This window comes from Conger conger, chromosome 14, assembly GCF_963514075.1.
Source record: "Conger conger chromosome 14, fConCon1.1, whole genome shotgun sequence".
In the NCBI taxonomy this organism is placed as follows: Eukaryota; Metazoa; Chordata; class Actinopteri; order Anguilliformes; family Congridae; genus Conger; species Conger conger.
Genome location: NC_083773.1, coordinates 20,897,543 through 20,919,008, shown reverse-complemented (window position 1 = coordinate 20,919,008; position 21,466 = coordinate 20,897,543). Strand labels below are relative to the sequence as shown.

Below are 21,466 nucleotides of genomic sequence, written 5' to 3'. Positions count from 1 at the left end.
GCCTCCTCACCTGGGTTAGTGTTATAGTTATCACTCTTAGCCTCCTGACCTGGGTTAGTGTTATAGTTATCACTCTTAGCCTCCTCACCTGGGTTAGCGTTATAGTTATCGCTCTTAGCCTCCTCACCTGGGTTGGCGTTAGTGGCGGAGGAGGCGGTGGTAGTGCCCGCGGCGCCCTCCTTCTGCCCCCCGGGCGTGGCTGCGGGGGCGGCGCCCCCCCCATCGCTGCCCCACGTGACCATCCAGCCGTCGGAGGGGGGCGCGTCGGGGGCAGGGGAGAAGGACATGCGGGGCGTGGGGGGCAGGGAGGCGGGGGTGTGCTGCTCCTCGCGCTGCAGCTGCTCCAGGCACTCGGCCAGCTTGGTGTGGCCGCGCGAGCGCGCGATGGCCAGGGGGAGGCGCCCCAGAGAGTCCGGGATGGCCAGCGCCCGCCGGTCCCACTTGTACAGGACCAGCGCCGCCTCCATGTGACCCAGAGCACACGCCCACATCTGCGCAGCACAGCGGGAGGGGAGAGGAGCAGGTAAGCGGAAACAGAAAGAGTTAAAACCGTCTGAGTTGATTTCTTATGGTGAATTTATTTCAGTCCTAAAGGAATGTAGCAGTATTGGAAACTGTCATTTGTGCCTAACCTTGAAAATATGTCGTCCAAAAACAGACTTTTTAACTGGATAATCTGTTTTGTTATGCTGTATGTAACCTGTTCATTAGTTGTATGCCGCCTCTTGGCAGGTCTCTCTTGTGAAAAGAGATTGTAATCTCAATGAGACTTTACCTGGTTAAATAAAGGTTAAATAAAGGTTAAAGGTTAAATTTGCAGTGCATGACGTATCATCCCCATAGTGCCTTGAACACTGCAGCGGAACACTGTGGATCCAGATTCCAAGAATGTATTCTAAGAATTCCAGGCATGGCTGAGTCTATAAGAAAACCTAGGAAAGTCACTTTCGGCTGAAGCTGCCAAGAAGTTTTCCAATGAACCTCATCAATCACTTTGTTTATTAATTATTTAGCATTTATCAATTAACCTTAAGGGGCACGTTATGTGATTGTGTGTCCAACAAAGCACTTTCTCTTGGGTAATTCTCAAATACTTTGCCCCTTCCAGTAAACACTAAACATGAGGCCACTTATCGAATCATTGTTAAGATTGGTTCATACACTTGCACTTGTGTGTCTGATTTCAAAGCTGAGAAAGCAAAGATGTCTCAATATACAGAATACGTGTTGAGAAAACCCACATGAATGTATACTTATTCTCAGCAATTCAAAATTATTTAAATGTCCCAAAGCTGCCATATTTGTTCAGGCCACTATTCATAATCCCACATATCAATGTGAAATCGGCAACTATCAATGCACATTCTTGGCTTGTATATAGAAATAGAGAAGTTCCAAAAAAGCTACACATGACATTAACCTTTTAAGATGGAAGGAAACAAATACGTGTTTGGAATGTTCTTAACTGAACAATCTAATGCTGATGTAACAATCACTACTGGAGTTCTGGAACACTGAAAAAACATTCCACAAAGCCTACTCTTCAGAGGGTTAATGAGGTGCTGGTGGGGAAATGCATTATTGTCGTGTTGGGATGTCCTGCGCATGCCCTCCTCTTACCAGGGGGGTGCAGGAGAAGTGGTCCACATTGAGGGGGTCCACCTCCAGCTCCAGGTCGATGCTGTCGGCGTGCTTCGTCCTGGGAGAGGAGAGACAGGACAGAGTGAGACTCAGGAAAGTGTCATTTCCCAGTTTGTCCCAGTATGGAGATGCAAGAACACAAGCTCTTTGTTTCCCAGAATCCCCCAGGACAGAGAGAGAGACTGGAGTGAAACTTTGTTCCGCAGAATCCCTCAGGTTTCCCAGAACTCCCCCCGGTGTTTCCGCAGTGCAACGCTCTGTAAATGTCCACTGCAGAGGTCACACAGGGCGGGGCCCTGCCATGGTAATGGTGTTTATGTACAGAGGGAAGGCCTGCCTTCTCTGTGTGTGAGCTGCTACATTCCTGCTGTCTGCTCAGCCACCGTTCCTGCACATACAAGGCACTGCTGTGTAAAGTGTGCCCATATGCCCCAAGCATAAGCCCAAATGTGTGCAGCTACAACGCACTTTCTCCTGGTATAGGACTGCTAGTTGTATATACTTTGTCAAAATACACCTTTTTTGCATGTGTGTAAAGTATACTGATTTAATACACCGTACAGTGATCCTAGAGTCTGACTCCACTGTACTCAGGACTCAGTGGATAAATTTAGGAGTACAATAATGTATCCCAATTAGTAGATGTGTTTTCCGAAATATTTTTTCCAATTAGCACATCTTCCAATTATCACATTCCAGGAGCCAATGTTCCTAAAGTGGGAGCGCTGCAGAGCCCTGACTGTGCGATGGCATTCCTGCTGAGCGCATATTCCGGAAAGGGCTCACACTGTCCGTGGGGAATGTGCTGATCACTCTCAGAAATAACTCCATGAAAAGTGTCTAAAAAGGTACAAATGCTTGTCACTGGGGCTGTATACCCTATAGAGCCGTAAAACTGTACCCCTAGCCAGCGATATATAATTCATGCTCAGAAAACATACCCATTTCCATGTTATGTCACGAGAACATTGCTGCACTTTCAGGGTACATTAGGGAAATGTGATCCTTGAAGAACAAGAATGTCCCTCCTCCACTGTCACTGTATTTCTGAGCGAGACGCAATGACAGGAGGCGGGACAGGAAGTGGCGCGGGAAGCGGCCGCGCCCTCTCACCTCCACTTGATGAGGGTCTGGATGAGCGTGGCGTAGCCCTGCGCGGCGGCCAGGTGCAGCAGGGTCATCCCGCGGAAGGTCTTGGAGTGGATCAGGTGCTTGGACTTAGCCCAGCAGGCCCGGTTCATCATCTTCTCACAGACCACCACCACCCTGCTCTCAAACGAGCTGCCTGCCTGACCCTGCCCCGCCGCAAACTGGGAGAGGGAGGGAGAGGGAGAGGGGGAGAGAGAGAGGGAGGGGGAGGGAGAGAGAGGGAGAGAGAGGGAGAGAGAGAGAGGGAGAGGGGGGAGGGAGAGAGAGAGGGAGAGAGAGAGAGGGGCAGGGAGAGAGAGAGAGGGGCAGGGAGAGAGAGAGAGGAGGAGGGAGAGAGAGAGAGAGAAAGAAAGCGGGAGAGACAGAGAGAGGGGGGGAGAGAGAGAGGGGGGAGGGAGAGAGAGGGAGAGGGGGAGAGAGAGAGAGAGGGAGAGAGGGAGGGGCAGGGAGAGAGAGAGAGAGAGAGGGAGGGAGAGAGAGGGGGGAGGGAGAGAGAGAGAGAGAGGGAGAGAGAAAGAAAGAGGGAGAGACAGAGAGAGGGGGGGAGAGAGAGAGGGGGAGGGAGAGAGAGAGAGGGGGGGAGAGAGAGAGGGAGAGAGGGAGAGAGAGAGAGGGAGAGAGAGAGGGGCAGGGAGAGAGAGAGAGGGGCAGGGAGAGAGAGGGAGAGAGAGAAAGAAAGCGGGAGAGACAGAGAGAGGAGGGGAGAGAGAGAGGGGGGAGGGAGAGAGAGGGAGAGGGGGAGAGAGAGAGAAAGGGAGAGAGAGAGGGGCAGGGAGAGAGAGAGAGAGAGAGAGAGAGAGGGAGAGAGAGAGAGATTCTAATGCTGATGTCACAAAGTAGATGTCACTACTAAGAATCGAAAGCAAAGGAGTTCTAGAACACTCTTAGATTCCAAAAAATAGTTAATTTCAACACATGTGAAGAAACATTTGCTGGCTTAGGCACACTGGAAAAAGCACACATGCAGTTGAACATTAAATCCAGGGAGATAGTCCCTTCCAGAATGGTTGATGATCAACTAAACCTTTTAAACGCTGAATACTCTACACCCTTTCACAGCTTACAATACAACTTGTGATTAGGCTAGCTGCAATTAAATGTATGTAGTCAAACGTAACAGAAACGTAAATTTTTAAAGGACTGACAAAAACACAGCACTGTGAAAGTGTGCTTCAACTGGAGTTGTGATGTGATGTGCTGAACAGATGGGAACCAACAGGTGAGAATTCCCCTGAGGCCCATCAGCGAGTTAAACCCACGCTTATGGAGCCTCTACCGGAGCTCTGAGTGATCTGAGGTCCTGGAGAGTGAGTTTAGAGACAGGACGCTGAATTCAACACCAGCCAAAACAGCAGGCCACTGCAGACTGGCACTTAAATGGACAGTGTGGTTAATACACGGCCAAAGGTGTTACTCATGAGGCCTTTCAATTAGGCTGTAATCTGACAGAATATAGACTTCATAAACACAGATGTAATTCATTATTCTCCCAGAGATTGCATATACATGCTAAAACATTGGGGACTGTTTCTAATCAATTTTGTCGAGGAGGGTATCCAATGGGACTTTAGACCAGAAATGATGACAAGCCTTATTCTGGGCACTGTGTATTTTTTGATTGATTCCCTAAAAATCATTTTAGAAAAGCACATTATCACTGAGCTTATTTCACCGACGGAAGCAACAAGAACATAAGATGGCCAGGTGTGTGGCTTCTGTAGAACACCACACGAGGCACACACATGAAGAACAGACCCCACACACACATGTCAAACAGACCCCACACACACACATGTCGAACAGACCCCACACACCTGTAGAACAGACCCCACACACACACTTGTAGAACAGACCCCACACACACCTGTAGAACAGACCCCACACACACACCTGTAGAACAGACCCCACACACACCTGTAGAACAGACCACACACACCTGTAGAACAGACCCCACACACACACCTGTAGAACAGACCCCACACACACCTGTAGAACAGACCACACACACCTGTAGAACAGACCCCACACACACACACCTGTAGAACAGACCACACACACCGGAAGAACAGACCCCACACACCGGAAGAACAGACCCCACACCCCTATAGAACAGACCCCACACACACCTGTAGAACAGACCCCACACACCTGTAGAACAGACCCCACACACACACACACTTGTAGAACAGACCCCACACACACACCAGTAGAACAGACCCCCCACACACACACACACTTGTAGAACAGACCCCACACACACACCTGTAGAACAGACCCCACACACACACACACACTTGCAGAACAGACCCCACACACCTATAGAACAGACCCCACACACCAACCTATAGAACAGACCCCACACACCTGTAGAACAGACCCCACACACACACACTTGTAGAACAGACCCCACACACACACACATTTGTAGAACAGACCCCACACACACACACTTGTAGAACAGACCCCACACACACACACACACACTTGTAGAACAGACCCCACACACGCACCAGTAGGACAGTGAGCGTACGTTACCTGTGCCTGGGTGCTGCCTCCATTCCCTCCTCCTCCAGCTCCACCCCCTCCTCCAGCCCCTCCCCCTCCCGTGTCGCCGGCTCCGCCCCCGCTGCCCTGCTGGTGGTGTCCCGCCATCTCCGCCATCCTGCGTTCCATCTGCTCCAGACGCTCCAGGATGGACATTCTAAACTGGTTATCTGTGACAGACAGGGGAGACGCACGCACACACACACACACACACACAGACACACAGACACACACACATACACACACACACACACGCACACACAGAGACACACACACAATCAGGATTCTACCATGTGTGTCCACTAGACTGCAGTCGACTGCAGACTTGGGACAAATACATAATTGTTTTGGATTCAAATAATTTTCTACGCTTTACTGAACTTGTCTGGTGCACTGGAACCTATGAAATATTCTCAAAACGTGCAAACCTCACCTTCTGGTCCTCTTGTTAGACTCAATTGCACCAGGCAAGATCAATCGTGCACAGAAACATATTTGAATAAAAAACAATTACATATCTGTCCCAGATCTGTCTGACATGCACAGTACATCAACAATAAATCCAACACGGGGGCGGGAGGGTCTCTGGGTGTTCCTTGAGCACATGTCCCACATGGACATTATTCTGGTCCTATGGAACCAGATACTCCATAGGAGAAAGCATGTAATGGTTACTCTACAGGAGGGAGTATGTAATGCCTATGGAACAGGATACTATACAGGGGGAGTATGTAATGCCTATGGAACAGGATACTATACAGGGGGATTATGTAATGCCTATGGAACAGGATACTATACAGGGGGAGTATGTAATGCCTATGGAACAGGATACTATACAGGAGAGAGCACATAGTGGTTATATGCAGTATTCTCGGGGCAGATCTGTTGAGACTGTGTCCACTGCTATGGTCAGTGTGAGCGTTCACTTTGGAGACACAGTGAGGAGGGGGCGAGGAGGTGGGGGTGGGGGCAGGGGGCAGGGGGTTATCTGAGGTCACTCTAAAGACAGGGCTGGCATCCTCTGGGCTGCCATATTATTAATCGGCGGTTGAAGAAAGCACAGCCCTGTAGCCAGCAGCAGTGGGCTGGACAGCCCTGCTGAGTTCATAATTACATGTATGAAAGCGCTGCTATCGATACGTTAGAGGAGAGGGGGTGACGGGACGGGGGGCTGTGACTGTTGCAGCAGCCTGCGCTTGTGCTCCTCTATCAGCCGCTGAGGCCGTTTCTGTGGCAACCTGCTGCTGAGCGGTAACCAAGCGACAGGAGCATGCGTGTGTGAGTGTGTGTGTGCGCGCGTGCGTGCGTGCGTGTGTGCGTGTGCGCGCATCTCTCCGAACGCCAGATTGCTGCCACATGGGAAGCGGTCGACATAACGCGCCAGAGAGACAAAGAGCGAGGGAAGAAAGAGAGCGAGAGAGAGCGAGAGAGAGAGAGAGAGAGAGAGAGAGAGAGAGACAAACAGATGACCAAGATGCTCAATCACCCACAATCACACTCCTCTCATGCAGGTGAGCACTTTTACTACACTCCCTATTCACTCTGATCATGTGACCTCCCCAGTCCTACAGCCATACATTCATAGCGTTTTTGATTTCTGGGATGTGGAATTTACAGCGGAAAGGCATCACTGGGTCCAGGTGACCAAACTAATATTTCCAACGTGTATACGTCCCACATAATATCAGACATATCGCCCACCCTAACAGACACAACTCCAACACACAGTGCCTGGTTTACCACGACGTGCTTTTGGGTTTTACGTTGTGCTGCAACACGCAAGGTTCCTGTGTCACAGGAGTTGCTTACGAAATTTCCCGACAAACAGCAGTGATAAAGAAGGCATTTTAAAGCAGCATCATGGCGGTGGAAACACGCAGAGCTGACTGTATGTACATGAAGGCGGCTCTGCGGTTGTGATTGACAGAAGACATGCGGCTCGTCGCGTGAGCACCTCTGCCACACTATAACTCAGCGTAATGGCTGCTGGTGACTTTCAAAGTCAACAAGCCCCCAGCGGCCGCCCCGCTGCCAGGGAGCCTCCGTCCTGCGGATCCTTATTAATAACCCATCTGACAGAGGAAGCAGCCCAACCGCTGGGCCGCACGTTTGTTTTTCCTTTAAATCGAGACGCCATCCCGTCTCCGTACCACTGATCTGAGGAGCGCTAGGACGGGAGTGTGGGGTGTGGGGGGGGTGTGGGGGGTGGGGGTGATGGGGGGTGAGGGGCTTTTTGGGATATTACACTATTTCCCCATCCTGGTCCAGGGTCACAGGCAAGTGCAGCTACAGGGGTTTGGGAGGGGGGTGGGATGGGTGTGGGGGGGTGAGGGTCACACGCGTGTGGCAGAGGCAGTGGGACGGGGCGAGCGGGAAGGGAGCGCTGGGATCCAGCAGCCCTGACATGTCTTTGTTCAGACAGTGCTGCAGTGTGCTGCAGTGCAGATGATGTCATCTCCACCTGCTGCCTCTCACTCGCTCTGCTCAGAATGCACCGCACGTACACCGCAGAGAGGGGGGGGGCCCGGGCGGGCGGGCGGGGGAGGGGAGGGGGAGGCGCACGACCAAACAGCACTACAACAACACTGTGACGACACGGCCGCTGTCCGCCCCCCAGCCGGTCCCTCGCCGGCGTGTAATGAGCGAACGTGACGGCCGCCACAGCCGCACGAAAACAGTTATGAAGAAGCTCTGACGGAAAAGTCAATATGCAGATCACTTACGGGAAAACGTCTGCAAAAACACACAACTCCGAAAAACAGACAAGTGCCCACCACAGGCAGTGAATACTGCATATTGAGCTATGACTGGTTTTGTTATTTTGTACCAGACTGCCTTCTAATATCAACTCCAACAATAAGGCGGTGCTTTAGATCCTGTAAATCTTAGTATGACAGATACGATGTCAACAGGGAAGGATAATCATCTCTTCCCCTTAATCTCTGGCCTCCAATCACTGCAGTTTCTCTCCTTAAAAGCGAAACAATGGCAAGGCAACAAAACAGGATGTGATATTTTTAAAAAAGATTCAATTCAAGACTGATCTTCCTTAACCCTTTGGAGAGTAGGCATTTTGGAATGTTTTCTATTTCAGTGTTCTAGAACTCTGCTTTCAATCACTGGGAGTGGTTGTGACATCAGCATTAGAATGTTTAGTTAAGAATGTTCTAATCACATATTTGTGACCTCACACCTGACAGGGTTAATCACTTTCAGACAGTCAGCGAACAGTTAGATGAGGCTGGAGTTTTTATAGAGATTTTAAAGGGCCTTCTGTTTATGCACCAAAGCAACAGCTGGTCTGGACAGCCGTGGCCTGATTCTCAAGCCACCCACTGATCGTCCGTCCACTGCTCTGCAGCAAGGCATCATCCAGGTAGCCCGTACCGCTCATCCACCCTGTAGACGGGAGGCACCAGGCGCTCCCTCTGCCGCTAAAACCGCGAAAAGCAATATAACCTCCCCTCCCGACGGAAAGGATCCGTTTAAACATCTGCATCAGTTACTCATTTTATCCGAGAGTTGCATCAGATTGTGGAGTCTGGGAGGGCCTGGCAGGGCTGCGGGTTTATTTTGACGGACGGCGAGCAGAAAAGTCTATGGGTGTGTTCAAAACCACATACTAGCCTACTACTCGTACTAAATTTCAGACCGATTTTCATTGAAATGTAGGAGGCATAGTATGCTAAGTACACGATTTCAAACACAGCCAATGTCATCACCGACGGCAAATAAAATCAGGGTTTCCTGCATACACCCTGCCCCTGCTCCAGGATAATTTGAATCAGTTTCTCAATCGGTCTGGTGTGGTGTCAGGCGAGGTCAGGTGTGCCGTGTGAAAGACCCTTTAAAACAATTTCATTAAAAAAACTGAAATGAACAAATCCCTTTGACAAAAGGCAAAATAAATGTCATTAAAATGCATTAATTACAACCCTGAAAGAACATTTAGAGCAACGGTTGACGTGTCACATCAGCGTCAGTAGGTTGATGGCTTTTTAGAAGGTGTGCCAGGATTTTGTAAATTTGCAAAGAGAGCAATGGAAGGGGAAAGACTGGGGAACTGATCTAAACACTAACCTCACGTCTGAGCCTCTGGAACTGATCTAGACACTAACCTCACGTCTGAGCCTCTGGAACTGATCTAGACACTAACCTCACGTCTGAGCCTCTGGAACTGATCTAGACACTAACCTCACGTCTGAGCCTCTGGAACTGATCTAGACACTAACCTCACGCCTGAGCCTCTGGAACTGATCTAGACACTAACCTCACGTCTGAGCCTCTGGAACTGATCTAGACACTAACCTCATGTCTGAGCCTCTGGAACTGATCTAGACACTAACCTCACGTCTGAGCCTCTGGAACTGATCTAGACACTAACCTCACGTCTGAGCCTCTGGAACTGATCTAGACACTAACCTCACGTCTGAGCCTCTGGAACTGATCTAGACACTAACCTCACATCTGAGCCTCTGGAACTGATCTAGACACTAACCTCACGCCTGAGCCTCTGGAACTGATCTAGACACTAACCTCACGTCTGAGCCTCTGGAACTGATCTAGACACTAACCTCACGTCTGAGCCTCTGGAACTGATCTAGACACTAACCTCACGTCTGAGCCTCTGGAACTGATCTAGACACTAACCTCACGCCTGAGCCTCTGGAACTGATCTAGACACTAACCTCACGTCTGAGCCTCTGGAACTGATCCAGGGTCAGTGCATTCTCTCACCACGCTGCCATTGTTCGCGCCTCCCTTTCCGAATGCAGGTACGACTGTCTGCTGCTATTAAACAGCCACAGCCAGTACAGGAGCGAGCTCTGCTGACTTTAGAGTCAGCTCTACAGGTTAGAGTTAGCACTGCTAAAAAGTCTTTCCTAGCAAGCGTTTCAGTCTTGTAATGAGACCCAAAATCTTTTATTTTTTCTCTCATGTATAAAATATTACCTTGTTTTAAGTAACTTTTTGCTTGACATGTGAAATCGTCTTACCCCTTTGGCAAAATGAGTAAAAATGAAATTAGTAAAAATGAGACAACTTGTTTTTTTTGCAGTAAGAGGAGCTCCAGAACACTATCCCTGGATTTTGTGATACCCCAAATTCCTCCAACAGTTGCAGCTTGTCACACCCTGGCCTAACTAGCCTAACCGCAAGACTTCACAAGTCCTACAGCCCCAGTCTTAAAGGAAAAGCAATCGACTAATTTACAACACTTTTTGTTTTTCAGCTCAACCCCGACTGAATGCCAATAGGCTGCAGTACTGGAAGCAACTGGCTTATGGAAGCGGTGACAGCTGAAGCAGATGAGTGTTGAAATTGCATTTTGTTGAGTTTACAAGCAGAGTGTCCGCTTGTAAACCTTGAAGATGCCTGCCTCCCCGCATCCAGGCCTCCCTATGCGGATAAGTGAAGCTCACTTACAGCATGCGGTACGAGAAGCTAGAGGAATGGCCAGCTTCGCAAAACACGCTCCAGACTGACCGACCTCAATATGACCCCTGGTCTTTAGGGCCATGTCCTCAAGTCTCCTGTTGCTTAATTTGCGAAAACTTTAATTTTACCATGAATTTAATCCATGTTCCACCAAAAATCAGTCCCATACGGGGACCCCATAACGTTTGCACAATATGATTTTTCAGCAAGGCCCAATAAAAATGAATGGACGAGCAGACCCTGCTTACTTGAGGTAAGTGACTAAAGAAACAGACTAGTTGCCAAACCACAGGGCACTGCTGTGGCACTTCACTATATAGTTAAAAGAGCGGGGATGGTGCAGTGGCAGAGGGCGTATGGCTTTCAAATTATCAAGTGGATGCGAAAGAGAAGGAGGGAGGGAGAGAATGTACAGGAATGACTGACGTGCTGATTGTGGAGGAATGGTGCCCACTGCAGCGCTGGTGTGTGTGGATTGACACAGGCCAGCATTAACAGGGCTGTGCAGAGATGGGAACAGCATTACAGGGCCATGCTGAGGGGGGCAGCATTAACAGGGCCATGCTGGGGGGGGGGGGGCAGCATTAACAGGGCCATGCTGAGGGGGGCAGCATTAACAGGGCCATGCTGGGGGGGGGGGGCAGCATTAACAGGGCCATGCTGAGGGGGGCAGCATTAACAGGGCCATGCTGGGGGGGGGGGGCAGCATTAACAGGGCCATGCTGAGGGGGGCAGCATTAACAGGGCCATGCTGAGGGGGCAGCATTAACAGGGCCATGCTGAGGGGGGCAGCATTAACAGGGCCATGCTGAGGGGGGCAGCATTAACAGGGCCATGCTGGGGGGGGCAGCATTAACAGGGCCATGCTGAGGGGGCAGCATTAACAGGGCCATGCTGAGGGGGGCAGCATTAACAGGGCCATGCTGAGGGGGGCAGCATTAACAGGGCCATGCTGAGGGGGGCAGCATTAACAGGGCTGTGCTGGGGGTGGCAGCATTAACAGGGCTGTGCTGATTTGGGGGGTGCCTGCTGCTTGGCTGCAGTTCATCCTCTCTCTCTCTCTCTCTCTCTCACACAGCTGGAAAGAGCATCCGCCCACCCTGCTGCCCAACCTCCGGGCCCCACGCAGGGCCACAGGTGTTGGCCTGTCACAGCCTGACAGGGCCCTCACAGCAGGGTGCTGCAGGGAGCACATCGCCCTCCACCATTACCAGCACCAGCAGACCACCATCTTCGCTACACCCCTATACCCTGGTGCGAGATAGAGCTGCATGATATATCAAAACCACATATAATTTTTGTTTGTTTTTAAACATGTTAAAGCATAAGACCAACACTATCATCATGGGGCATGTATATCTTCCATCTGTTTTCTTTAATCATACCTGATGTCATAGTAAACAACCATGTGACATGCTTCAGAAAAAAACAAAAAATCTCTAAAGATATTTATTGGGTATTGATAAGACCTGCAAGGCTTTATGTGATTGAAAAAAAAAAATCACATGATCACACAAGCATGAACAGAAGCTGTACAACCTGTTGATTGGTGTCTTATCAACACCTAGTAGATATCAGTGAGGTGTTTTCCCAGAAGCATTTCACAACTCCTCTGATTGCTGTTTACAATCAAATCAGGTATGATTTAATAAAAAAGGATGAAAGCTCAACTATACTCACCACGGTGACGATTAAAAAATGTGATTCGATATATCGTGCAGCCTTAGTGTGAAAGTCCAAAAAGTGTATCGGCTGAAGTGACCAGACTCAGGATTGTGTGCTTTCTGACAGCTGAAAGGCCTCAGCCATTTTGTTTTCTTTAAGCGAAGGGCACCTAAGGCCTCACTGGTAGCTCCGGCTGCCTTTCAGCCATGCGGTCCGTGGAGGGTTCTCACGGTGATTGTAGCTGCATCATTCAGCCTCTGAATAAGCTGGGCTCAGGCACACAGCCAGACTCCCGCCTCAAGCCTGGCTGTTACTTGATTACAACCCAAAGATGGACCGCTAATGATGCCCTGTCCAACTTTTCAAAAAAACGTTGCAGGAAGTAACGCGAATGGACGCACGGAACGTATCATCACCGCAGTGAGTGCTAGCCTTGTTTTTCCAACACTTTAGCTTTCCCTCAACTGGTCTGCTTCAGTGCGAATGCTCGATGACGGTAGGACACCCACATCAAATGCAGGCCAGCTTCGTACATTTTGTCAGCTGTCAAGACCTCTGTGTTTCGCTTTACTCCAGAAAGGTACGCACCGGGCCTCCAGGTGGCTCAGTCTGTAAAGAGGCTTGTTCTCAGCCCTACAACTGGGTGTTTGAGTCCTCATGCCGGAGGTCCACAATGGAGAGGCAACAACTGGCTCAGCCACACCAAGGACTGATAGGGGAGTGATGGGCGTAAGCCGGCTTTTCCGTTGGTCTTATCGCTCTATAGCGGCCACTGCTGGTCGGACCGTGCACCAGCAGACGCACAAATACGTTATCCAGCAGTGTGTGATTGGTGGTCTGTAATAAATAAAAAAGCGAGAATAGGCGATTCAAAGGAGCAACGTGTCTACCTGTCTCCACCTGATGTCAGGCAGGAGCAGTTTCTGGGATGAGGTCAACCAATGGGAAAATGGGAAAAATCGGAGAATAAAATACGAATTGGGCGTATTCCAGGGCGTACTCCTGCCTCTTGCTCAATGCATGCTGGGATAGGCCAGGAATAAGCAGGTCAGATAACGGATGGATGAAAAGAAAGGCACACATTGCTCATATCCATCCCTCCGTTAGCATCAGCTCCCCCCCCCCCGCACTGTTATACCCACAGCTGGTGTCTGAGCTAGCCTCATGGCTCCAGCACTGGGACACCAGCAAAGCTCCTTAGTCTAGACCCCAAACAGCGAGCCAAAGCCGGCCAAAGGCCTGGGACACAGGGGACAGGAGGAGCAGATGCTCCCACAGGTGTGACACAACTAAACTAAAACATCACCTGGTCTAACGTCACACACTGCCTCCAAACCTGAACTACCCCCACTCTGAATGTTTTCAACCGGACATTCTAATGCTGATGTAACAATCACTACTGTTAATTGAAAGCAATGGAGTTCTAAAACACCAACATGGAATTTTGAAAAAAATCCTCCTCAAAGGGTTAATGTAGAAATGCTTCACAGACAAAGACACCGGTGATCTGGGAGGATGTGTGACCTCACTGGCTTAAATTTCAGCCATGACTTCACATTGACACCACCGTGAACGAGGCTATTCCGTATAACTTCCCCAATAATTAATAGAAATAAGCAGTGTTGTCCCAATATTTTGTTTTGATGTGCTGGAATGAACCCGAAACACAAATAAATATATTATTTCCCGATAATCGCAGCAAGCCTCGGGCTTATACGGCACAGCACATGCACTCTAGATCAAGGCTTTAATGCAATTCTGGAAGATTCAACAGGAAATCCCATAATTCCATAGGAGGGCTGTGAGCACTTTTGCAACAGGCTGATTAAATTGACCCAGTTAGTTGTTTTGTAATGATGAAAAATGAGGGGAGCGGGGAGAGGCACAGACCGCGCTGAACCGGCAGATTAACGGCCCAGGAAGTCATCAGTCAGAGGTGTTCTGGAGCAGGGGCTTGTGGGATACCAGTCCATCTGTCTTTGACCCGTAATCAATCATGGGATTTGAAAATAAATAAATAAAATAAAATATAAAATTATAACAGCCATTGCAACGCCCTCTTAACTTCAGAGCAGAGGTGAAATGCCAAATGCACAGAATCAGTTCAACACATCGCCTGTAGTGTAGCACAACGGGTGGGGGACTGGGTTCATTCCTATAGGTGAGGGATTCTCAGCTCAACTGCTGGTTTCTCACCCTCCCTTTACCTGGGAGTCAGGCCTGAAGACAGTCTGGCCAAGCAGTAGCACTAATTACCCAGGAGAAAAAAAAAGCCAGGACTGGATTTGGATTCAAGGGCCAAAGTTGATGATCCCTGCTATCGGTGGACCATTGCCATTGTAACTGGCCGATGTACAACTAGAACTACTTCTGCAAGTATCTGGCTGTATGAATCGGTTGTATGTAAGAAGAACGCAAGTGATGTAAGTTGCTTTATACTATGGCAACTGTTGAATGCTCAAAAAACTGGTGAAACAGGCATACCTGCCTATTATAATCAACAGGTATGAGTTTATGTACTACTGCATCAATCTAATTAACTTCCATTTATTTTTTTTGTTTGCACAGTTGCCATTATGGTGTTAAGTGTATAGTTTTGTGGAGAATGGATTATGATTCTCCACAAAACTATACACTTAACACCTAATGGCAACTGTGCAAACAAAATTCAACCCTACATGTTTCTGTCAAACTCTGAGTAAACTTTAACCTTTTCTCTCCGTCTCTTTGTCCATATTTAACCAGGTTAGATTTAACCGAAAGCACAGTTAACTCGTGCAGTACTTTCCTCCATAGACAATTACATCAGCAGGTCTCCGGAAAGAATCTGGAGCACACATGGAGTATTATTATACTATTGTAAATAAAAACAATAATAATACTAATAAATAATACTACGACTAATAACCATTACACAACATAAAGTGACTAAATGCACTTGTGACTGTTGGACGAATGTAGATATTTTCCAGGTGGATAGTTAAATTTGAATATAGCTAAACATTATTTTGTTCGGCACTGTGTTTTGCATGAAATGATAAAGCGAACACGTCAACACACAGATGAGACTCAGATGAACTATACTCTGTGTGGCTCTATTCCTCCTCTCCACGAGCTGTCTCACTGTGCAGACTGACCTGACTGCACCTTCATCATGAACAATAAGCCTTTCCTCTTCAGTGAATTTTTCCCTTGTTTGCTTCAATCTATTTTAACAAACAGAAATAAAACAGAGAGATTGACATCCCCATTACACCTGAAACCTTGCACGCATGAAGCATCATTTCAGCGCTTGTCCAATCTGCAGCATGAATAAGGCAATCAGTGGCCATCAGTGTAACAAGAACCAAAATCCCTCTGTCTTGCTTTGTCAATCTCCTGTCTCAGAGTCAACCTAATTGTATTTATTTATATATTTTAGCCAGCCAGTGACTGCACCTCTTTTAGCCTGTCTGTTGCAATTTTCTGTAAAGAGTGCAAAACCAATTTCAAATTCGGCATGATTGACAGTTGAAAAAATTTTTTCTTAACATTCTAATACATTGACAAGCAATACACTGCATGCACTCAAACTCCTGAACACAAACATTTGGACCACCGGTCTGAGCTGAGGGGAAGTATGAATAATTTGATGGTTCTAGTAGATGTGGGTTAAGGTCGATGGTTTCAACTTTATATCTGGGTACATGTCTGACAAAGTGTTCAATCCCAGGAAGATTATAGTGACTTATTCACTAACGGCGGAAACCACCCCATCGCCCCAATAGTATTTTGTGAGATTCAAAATGTGTTGAAGGAACTATGAGAACTCCAAACACTGGCATCAGTCATTTCATGACAGGTAAGACCAATTCTGCAAGACCAAGTCTCCATATCTGCTCATGATTTGTGATTCTAAGAACAAAGAAACTCTTTATTTGAAATATCCAACTACTGTTGGTCAGCAAGCAAATAAAATGCAAACACTTACTGTACACTGAAATTCAGTGCCACAACAACTTCACCCTAATTATTATTTACTTTGGATGGGAAGGTCTAAAATGCACACTATGCACAATTACCTTTGTGGATCATTTTGGAAAAGGATTAGGCTTATATCGCAGAGGACGTAGCCATAAATAACCACAAAAATAACAGTTTACAAAAGACAAAGGTGGGTTAGTTAGAGCAGAAAAGAATCATTTGTAATTTATGAAATCATGCTCCACAGGATTCTCGAGCTAACGACCTGGGGCAGTACCACAGCAGGAAGTTAAAACTAAACATTTATGTAGGTCACGAGAAAATATTTTATGCAAAACAGCGGATCCATAAATACCACCCCATTAAAAAGATGTATCCTTGTATCGTGACCACTCCTCTACAGCAAAAAATATAACTTCACATATAAACAGTGTAATACGTCGATCTGGGACTATTGGTTGAAACCAAGCACGATACAATCATGACATTAACAAGTTGCCTTAGTTGCCAATGTATAGTTATGTAAAACCATGTGTAAAATACAACTGGTTGGGGATTAATTGTATACAACGCTTCGACGTTGTATCTTTAGCTAACACGATTATTGTATTTGCGATACATTTGTCTGAAGTGAACGCAAAACAAATTCTCGTAGCCTACTGCTACTCGTTCTAATTTAAATGTCAGAAAGACAACCCCCCTGAGATGTGACACTACTTGCAGTGCGGGCATTGAGAAAAAACGGAGTTATAGCAACTAGAAATCACACTAACTTGCAAGATTTTCGTAAACTTGAGCTTCAGTCCAAAGCACTGAGACAGCGTGTCGGCTGACTCTAAACTACATCCAAGTAGCCTATCTGCATGCATCACTGTATTACGCGCCGCAGAGAGGAGTTAAGTTTTAAGCCGGTGTGGAAAAGTAGACCGTATTTCTGGAAAGATAGAGAGAATGCAAACGAAAAACTAAGACACGTTACATGTTAGCTGAACGACACGTAGTGCATTTTCAACTTAGGCAACACGGCACTCACTATCTTAGCCAACGGTAGTAGGCTACAGTACATTCATTGTGGGGGAAAATGAAAGAACCGTAGCTACAACTGGCAGTAGAACTATCAACACCGGCATTACTATGATCCAAAGGGAAGAGAAGCCATACTGTCAACAGTACAAAGAAAAAAAACATGTACACCACGGGAGTGCACAACAAAGTACAGCAGACCCCATCCACTTAGCGGCACAAAAAAATAATACTTGCACTTGACGTATGAACCGTAATACAGGAAAGCTGGAGTTGTGCACTTTTAACTTAACTTTCATTCTTATCGTCACGGACAACTCAAGACAAGACAAACAGTAGACAACCAGCTAAACATAAATCTAACCTTCTATTTCATTTTCCATTGACAGAGTCCCAGATTTGGTAAAACTGTCTCCCTTTTCTTTAGGTAAAAACAGACGTCATTCCTCGGCATACTGACCGAAACACGGACGGCCGCGACTGTCACTCATGCACGCGCTCTTTCCCGCTTTTTTTGTGTTCAACACAAAAATAAATCTTCTTCCTTTTTAGAGTGAAGAAGCAGCTTTACTAACGGGCTCAACAACAATAGAACAAAGTGGAAGAGGAGAGAAGGGAGAGAGGGAGGGAGAGACATAACCCCCCCCCCCACTACTCTCGCTCCCTTTCGCCCCCTCTCTCCTCCCCTCTCCTCTCTCCATCCCTCTCTCCTCTCCTCCCCCTACCGCGCCACCACTCTGCCCCCTTCGCCGAGCCGTTGCAGTTATAAAAAAAAAGCGCGAGTAGACGTTCGTTCGTGCGCACGTGCCGCAGGTAAACAGACGCCCTAGTTTTTCCTCTAACCGCCGTCACGCCGACCGACTCGTTTTTATTCCTGAATCGAATTGCCACTGAATAATGACAAAGAAAACGAAAACGATGCCTGCTAAAAAAAAAAAAAAAAAGTATTTGACACAAAACCAAATAACGCCGGTTTACTCTGTTGCAGGAAAGCCACACAATGCCTGATGGATCACCTGGAAAGGGATTTAGAGAGGTTTTCACTTAAGTAAGTACTGCCAAAAACCTATTTCTACTGCCTTGCTACAACTATTCCACTCCACCGGGAAAGAAAGCGGGTTTCTTGTTAATAGACAAACTCATGCATTGTCTATTCTAATTTCGTTTCTAAAGCTAGATTAGCCTAACCAAACACGCCCACTGCTCAAGTGAATCGTTATCCCCGTTTTCTCTTTCACAGAATCATTTAAAGCCTGCCTCCATCTCCTTTATTCAGTGGGCTATGATGACTGGGGTACCGCTGAAGCTTGGGAGTGGCTTCTTTTACACACACCACCCCGTCTCCTCCTGGTCTATTTATCGGATTAATACAGGAGCCTGCGTTTTTTGGTCTGTCCGACTGCCACTGTGGATTCTACTAACGTAGCTGTTGGGCTGGGCTGCGACTCTATTACCCCTGCCTCCTTTTGTCCTGCTCGTGGCTCCGTACCTGCAATGCTGCAGAGGAACAGCTCTCCCCCCGCTCTCTCTCTGCATTATGACAAATCAAGGCAGGCAGCTGTGCCATTTAGCACATCAGAGCACACTGCTCGCGCTGGCTCAAGTGAGGGAGAGGAACACAGACGAAAATAGAGCTCGATAATCGAACTGCGGAAATGTCAGAATAAGAGACCCATTTTGTTTTAAAAAAAATTATATAAAAAATAGGACTTTGTACAACACTGCGGAGCCATCTCGTCGACAACAAAGACGTCGTCTGTTTTTGGCCGTCAGTTCGAACAAAGAACGATTGACATTCACAAATGTAGCATTTGACGTTTAAGTTTTTCTTTTTTGCGGCATGTGTCAAGTTCAGATGTTCCCAGTTTGTACGCGCTCGTTGTCTCAGGACGCCGAGAAGGAACTTTTGCCTACATTGTACAAAATCGAGTTTAGTTCCTGAGCTAACTGGTCTCCGAGGCGTGTTTTACTGACGGGTTTTATTAATGGGTAGGGCAGTGAATTTTATTTTGGTAAGGGAAGGCATCTTACTTCATTCATGACGATACACGGTCACGATTTCGCAGCACAAGTGCCACTTATAAGACACGTTTTTTAAAGGTACTCTTTACCCAGTGACTATACTGCACATGTTGTTGAGTCATTCCATAACAACCATTAAAGGGAGGTTAGTTCACCACCCCCTGACTTTTCCCGGAAAATCCTGCGGGGGTTGTTTTTCGTCGTGCAAAGTTCAGGAATGCAAATAATTTGATTTTTATTTAATTTGATTTGAAAACTTGCATTGACCAATCTACATTGACACAGACACACGCATCTGGGAAACTGACATCCCGCTGTACGTCTCACACCAGTATAGCCTGCACAGGCACTCACAGTAATCGCAGAAACAACGGATCCACCTGCACAGCAGTTAGGCATTGCCCAATGCGCAGTTACGGCATACAGACGGGCGGCGGGAACGTATGTTGACAGAAGTGAAATGGTGAAACATGCCAGCGCCCTTCGCTCCTGCGAGACGAAGGCGCACTTCACCTTGGGAATCCACATGCTTTAAAAATAAATGAAAAACGATGATGTCACATCTCCCTCCCAAACGCAATATGGCCTCGGAGAAAAAGGGAGGCATTTTGATAGATGCAAACTCGGGAGGTGAAGAGGAGACCAAGTCCATCACAACGCATCAGGATCAAATTCATACAACATAAAAACACAAGCAACTGCGCCCCCCCTTTCCCACCCCCCAGCTTTCTGTTTGACGTGAGTGTCTATGTACAACTGGTACAAGACACATAACCGAATCTCGTGCTCTGTCTCTCTCTCTCTTCTGTACAATAGCAGAATGCCCGTCGGGAACAGAGGCTGGAATGTGTTGGCTCTGTCCTTGATATGAATCACTCGTCCCTGGCAGGCGAGCCTTGACAAGGACCGCGGCTCAGTCTGTCTTTTTCCTGTCATCTTCCAGAAAAAAAGAAAAGAAAAACGAAAGACCTTGAAGGTCTGAGAAAAAACCTGACAACATTTTGCAAAGGAGCGAGGTCTGACCCAAAGCTGACGCAGTGCTGCGGCCTGACAAGTTTATAAATCTGAAAATACACACCATTCCCCATATTCTTTTCACAGTGGCTTATTCTAGCCATCTTAGTGAGTCAACATCCTCTTGTCTTTGACCCTGAAATGTCAGAACACAGTGTGTCATAACATCAGTCAACTATTTTTATTATAATTTTTCTACAGAACACATTTTCACAGTTAGTAACATGAGCCAGTTGAAAGTTTGCTGGGTCCCTTCTCGCCCCCGAAACCAGAAGTAAAAAAGCATCCGGTCCTCCAAATTAAATTACACACCGGAGTGCTGTATGCTAGCCAGCTACAGAGAATGGCAGCCATAATTCATAATGCTATTTCTTGGCCCCCTGCTGCCCAAGAGAATATAAATATATGATATATAATATAACCGTAATATATCAAAATACTTCTATAATATAGCGCATTACAGCTAGGTCTCACAGTAGTCCTAACCTCATACATGAGATTGTAAAAGTAAAAGGCTACATACAGTACATTAGAGGTGAACGAAGCACACACCTCACAACTCGGTCAGCAGACCTTAGAGCATTAAGACCCAGTCTACAATCACAGTGACCAGTCACTTAACACTACGGTAGATACACGGCACTAACCTGTGAACAAACAACGTGCAAGCATATTACTGCTGTTGATTAGCCTTCAGACGCTGCACTGTTCTTTACATTTACAAGAATGCACTATTTATGTAGCTCAGCTGGTTATCTTTAGTTACAATTATTGTGGCTTTCAAATTATGAATGTACTTGCCCATTTTGTTAAAGACCGAGCATTTTTAAACAGTTAAAAATAAAATACTATGATAAGCACTTAAATGGTTATACTTAAGTTATCTTGTTGGGGTTCTGAGTGAGTTTTATGTCCTTAATACAATGTCTTATACTGCCTATTGCTGGAGGATTCGGTGCCTTGTTTATGATGTCATCAACAAGATGATTTCATCCATTCATTCATT

General features: G+C 47.2%; 1 protein-coding gene across 2 annotated transcripts in view; it reads right to left on the bottom strand.

Moving 5' to 3' along the window:
- LOC133109880 (calmodulin-binding transcription activator 1-like) overlaps window positions 1-21,466 on the bottom strand; it is a 420,257-nt gene that overhangs the window by 17,815 nt on the left and 380,976 nt on the right. For both annotated transcript variants that reach the window (XM_061219606.1, XM_061219605.1), the window contains exons 12-15: window positions 5,326-5,504; window positions 2,755-2,951; window positions 1,621-1,699; window positions 128-491 (exon numbers count right to left, since the gene is read on the bottom strand). In XM_061219606.1, the coding sequence (XP_061075590.1) occupies window positions 128-491; window positions 1,621-1,699; window positions 2,755-2,951; window positions 5,326-5,504 (819 nt within the window). The remainder of the gene's footprint in view (window positions 1-127; window positions 492-1,620; window positions 1,700-2,754; window positions 2,952-5,325; window positions 5,505-21,466) is intronic.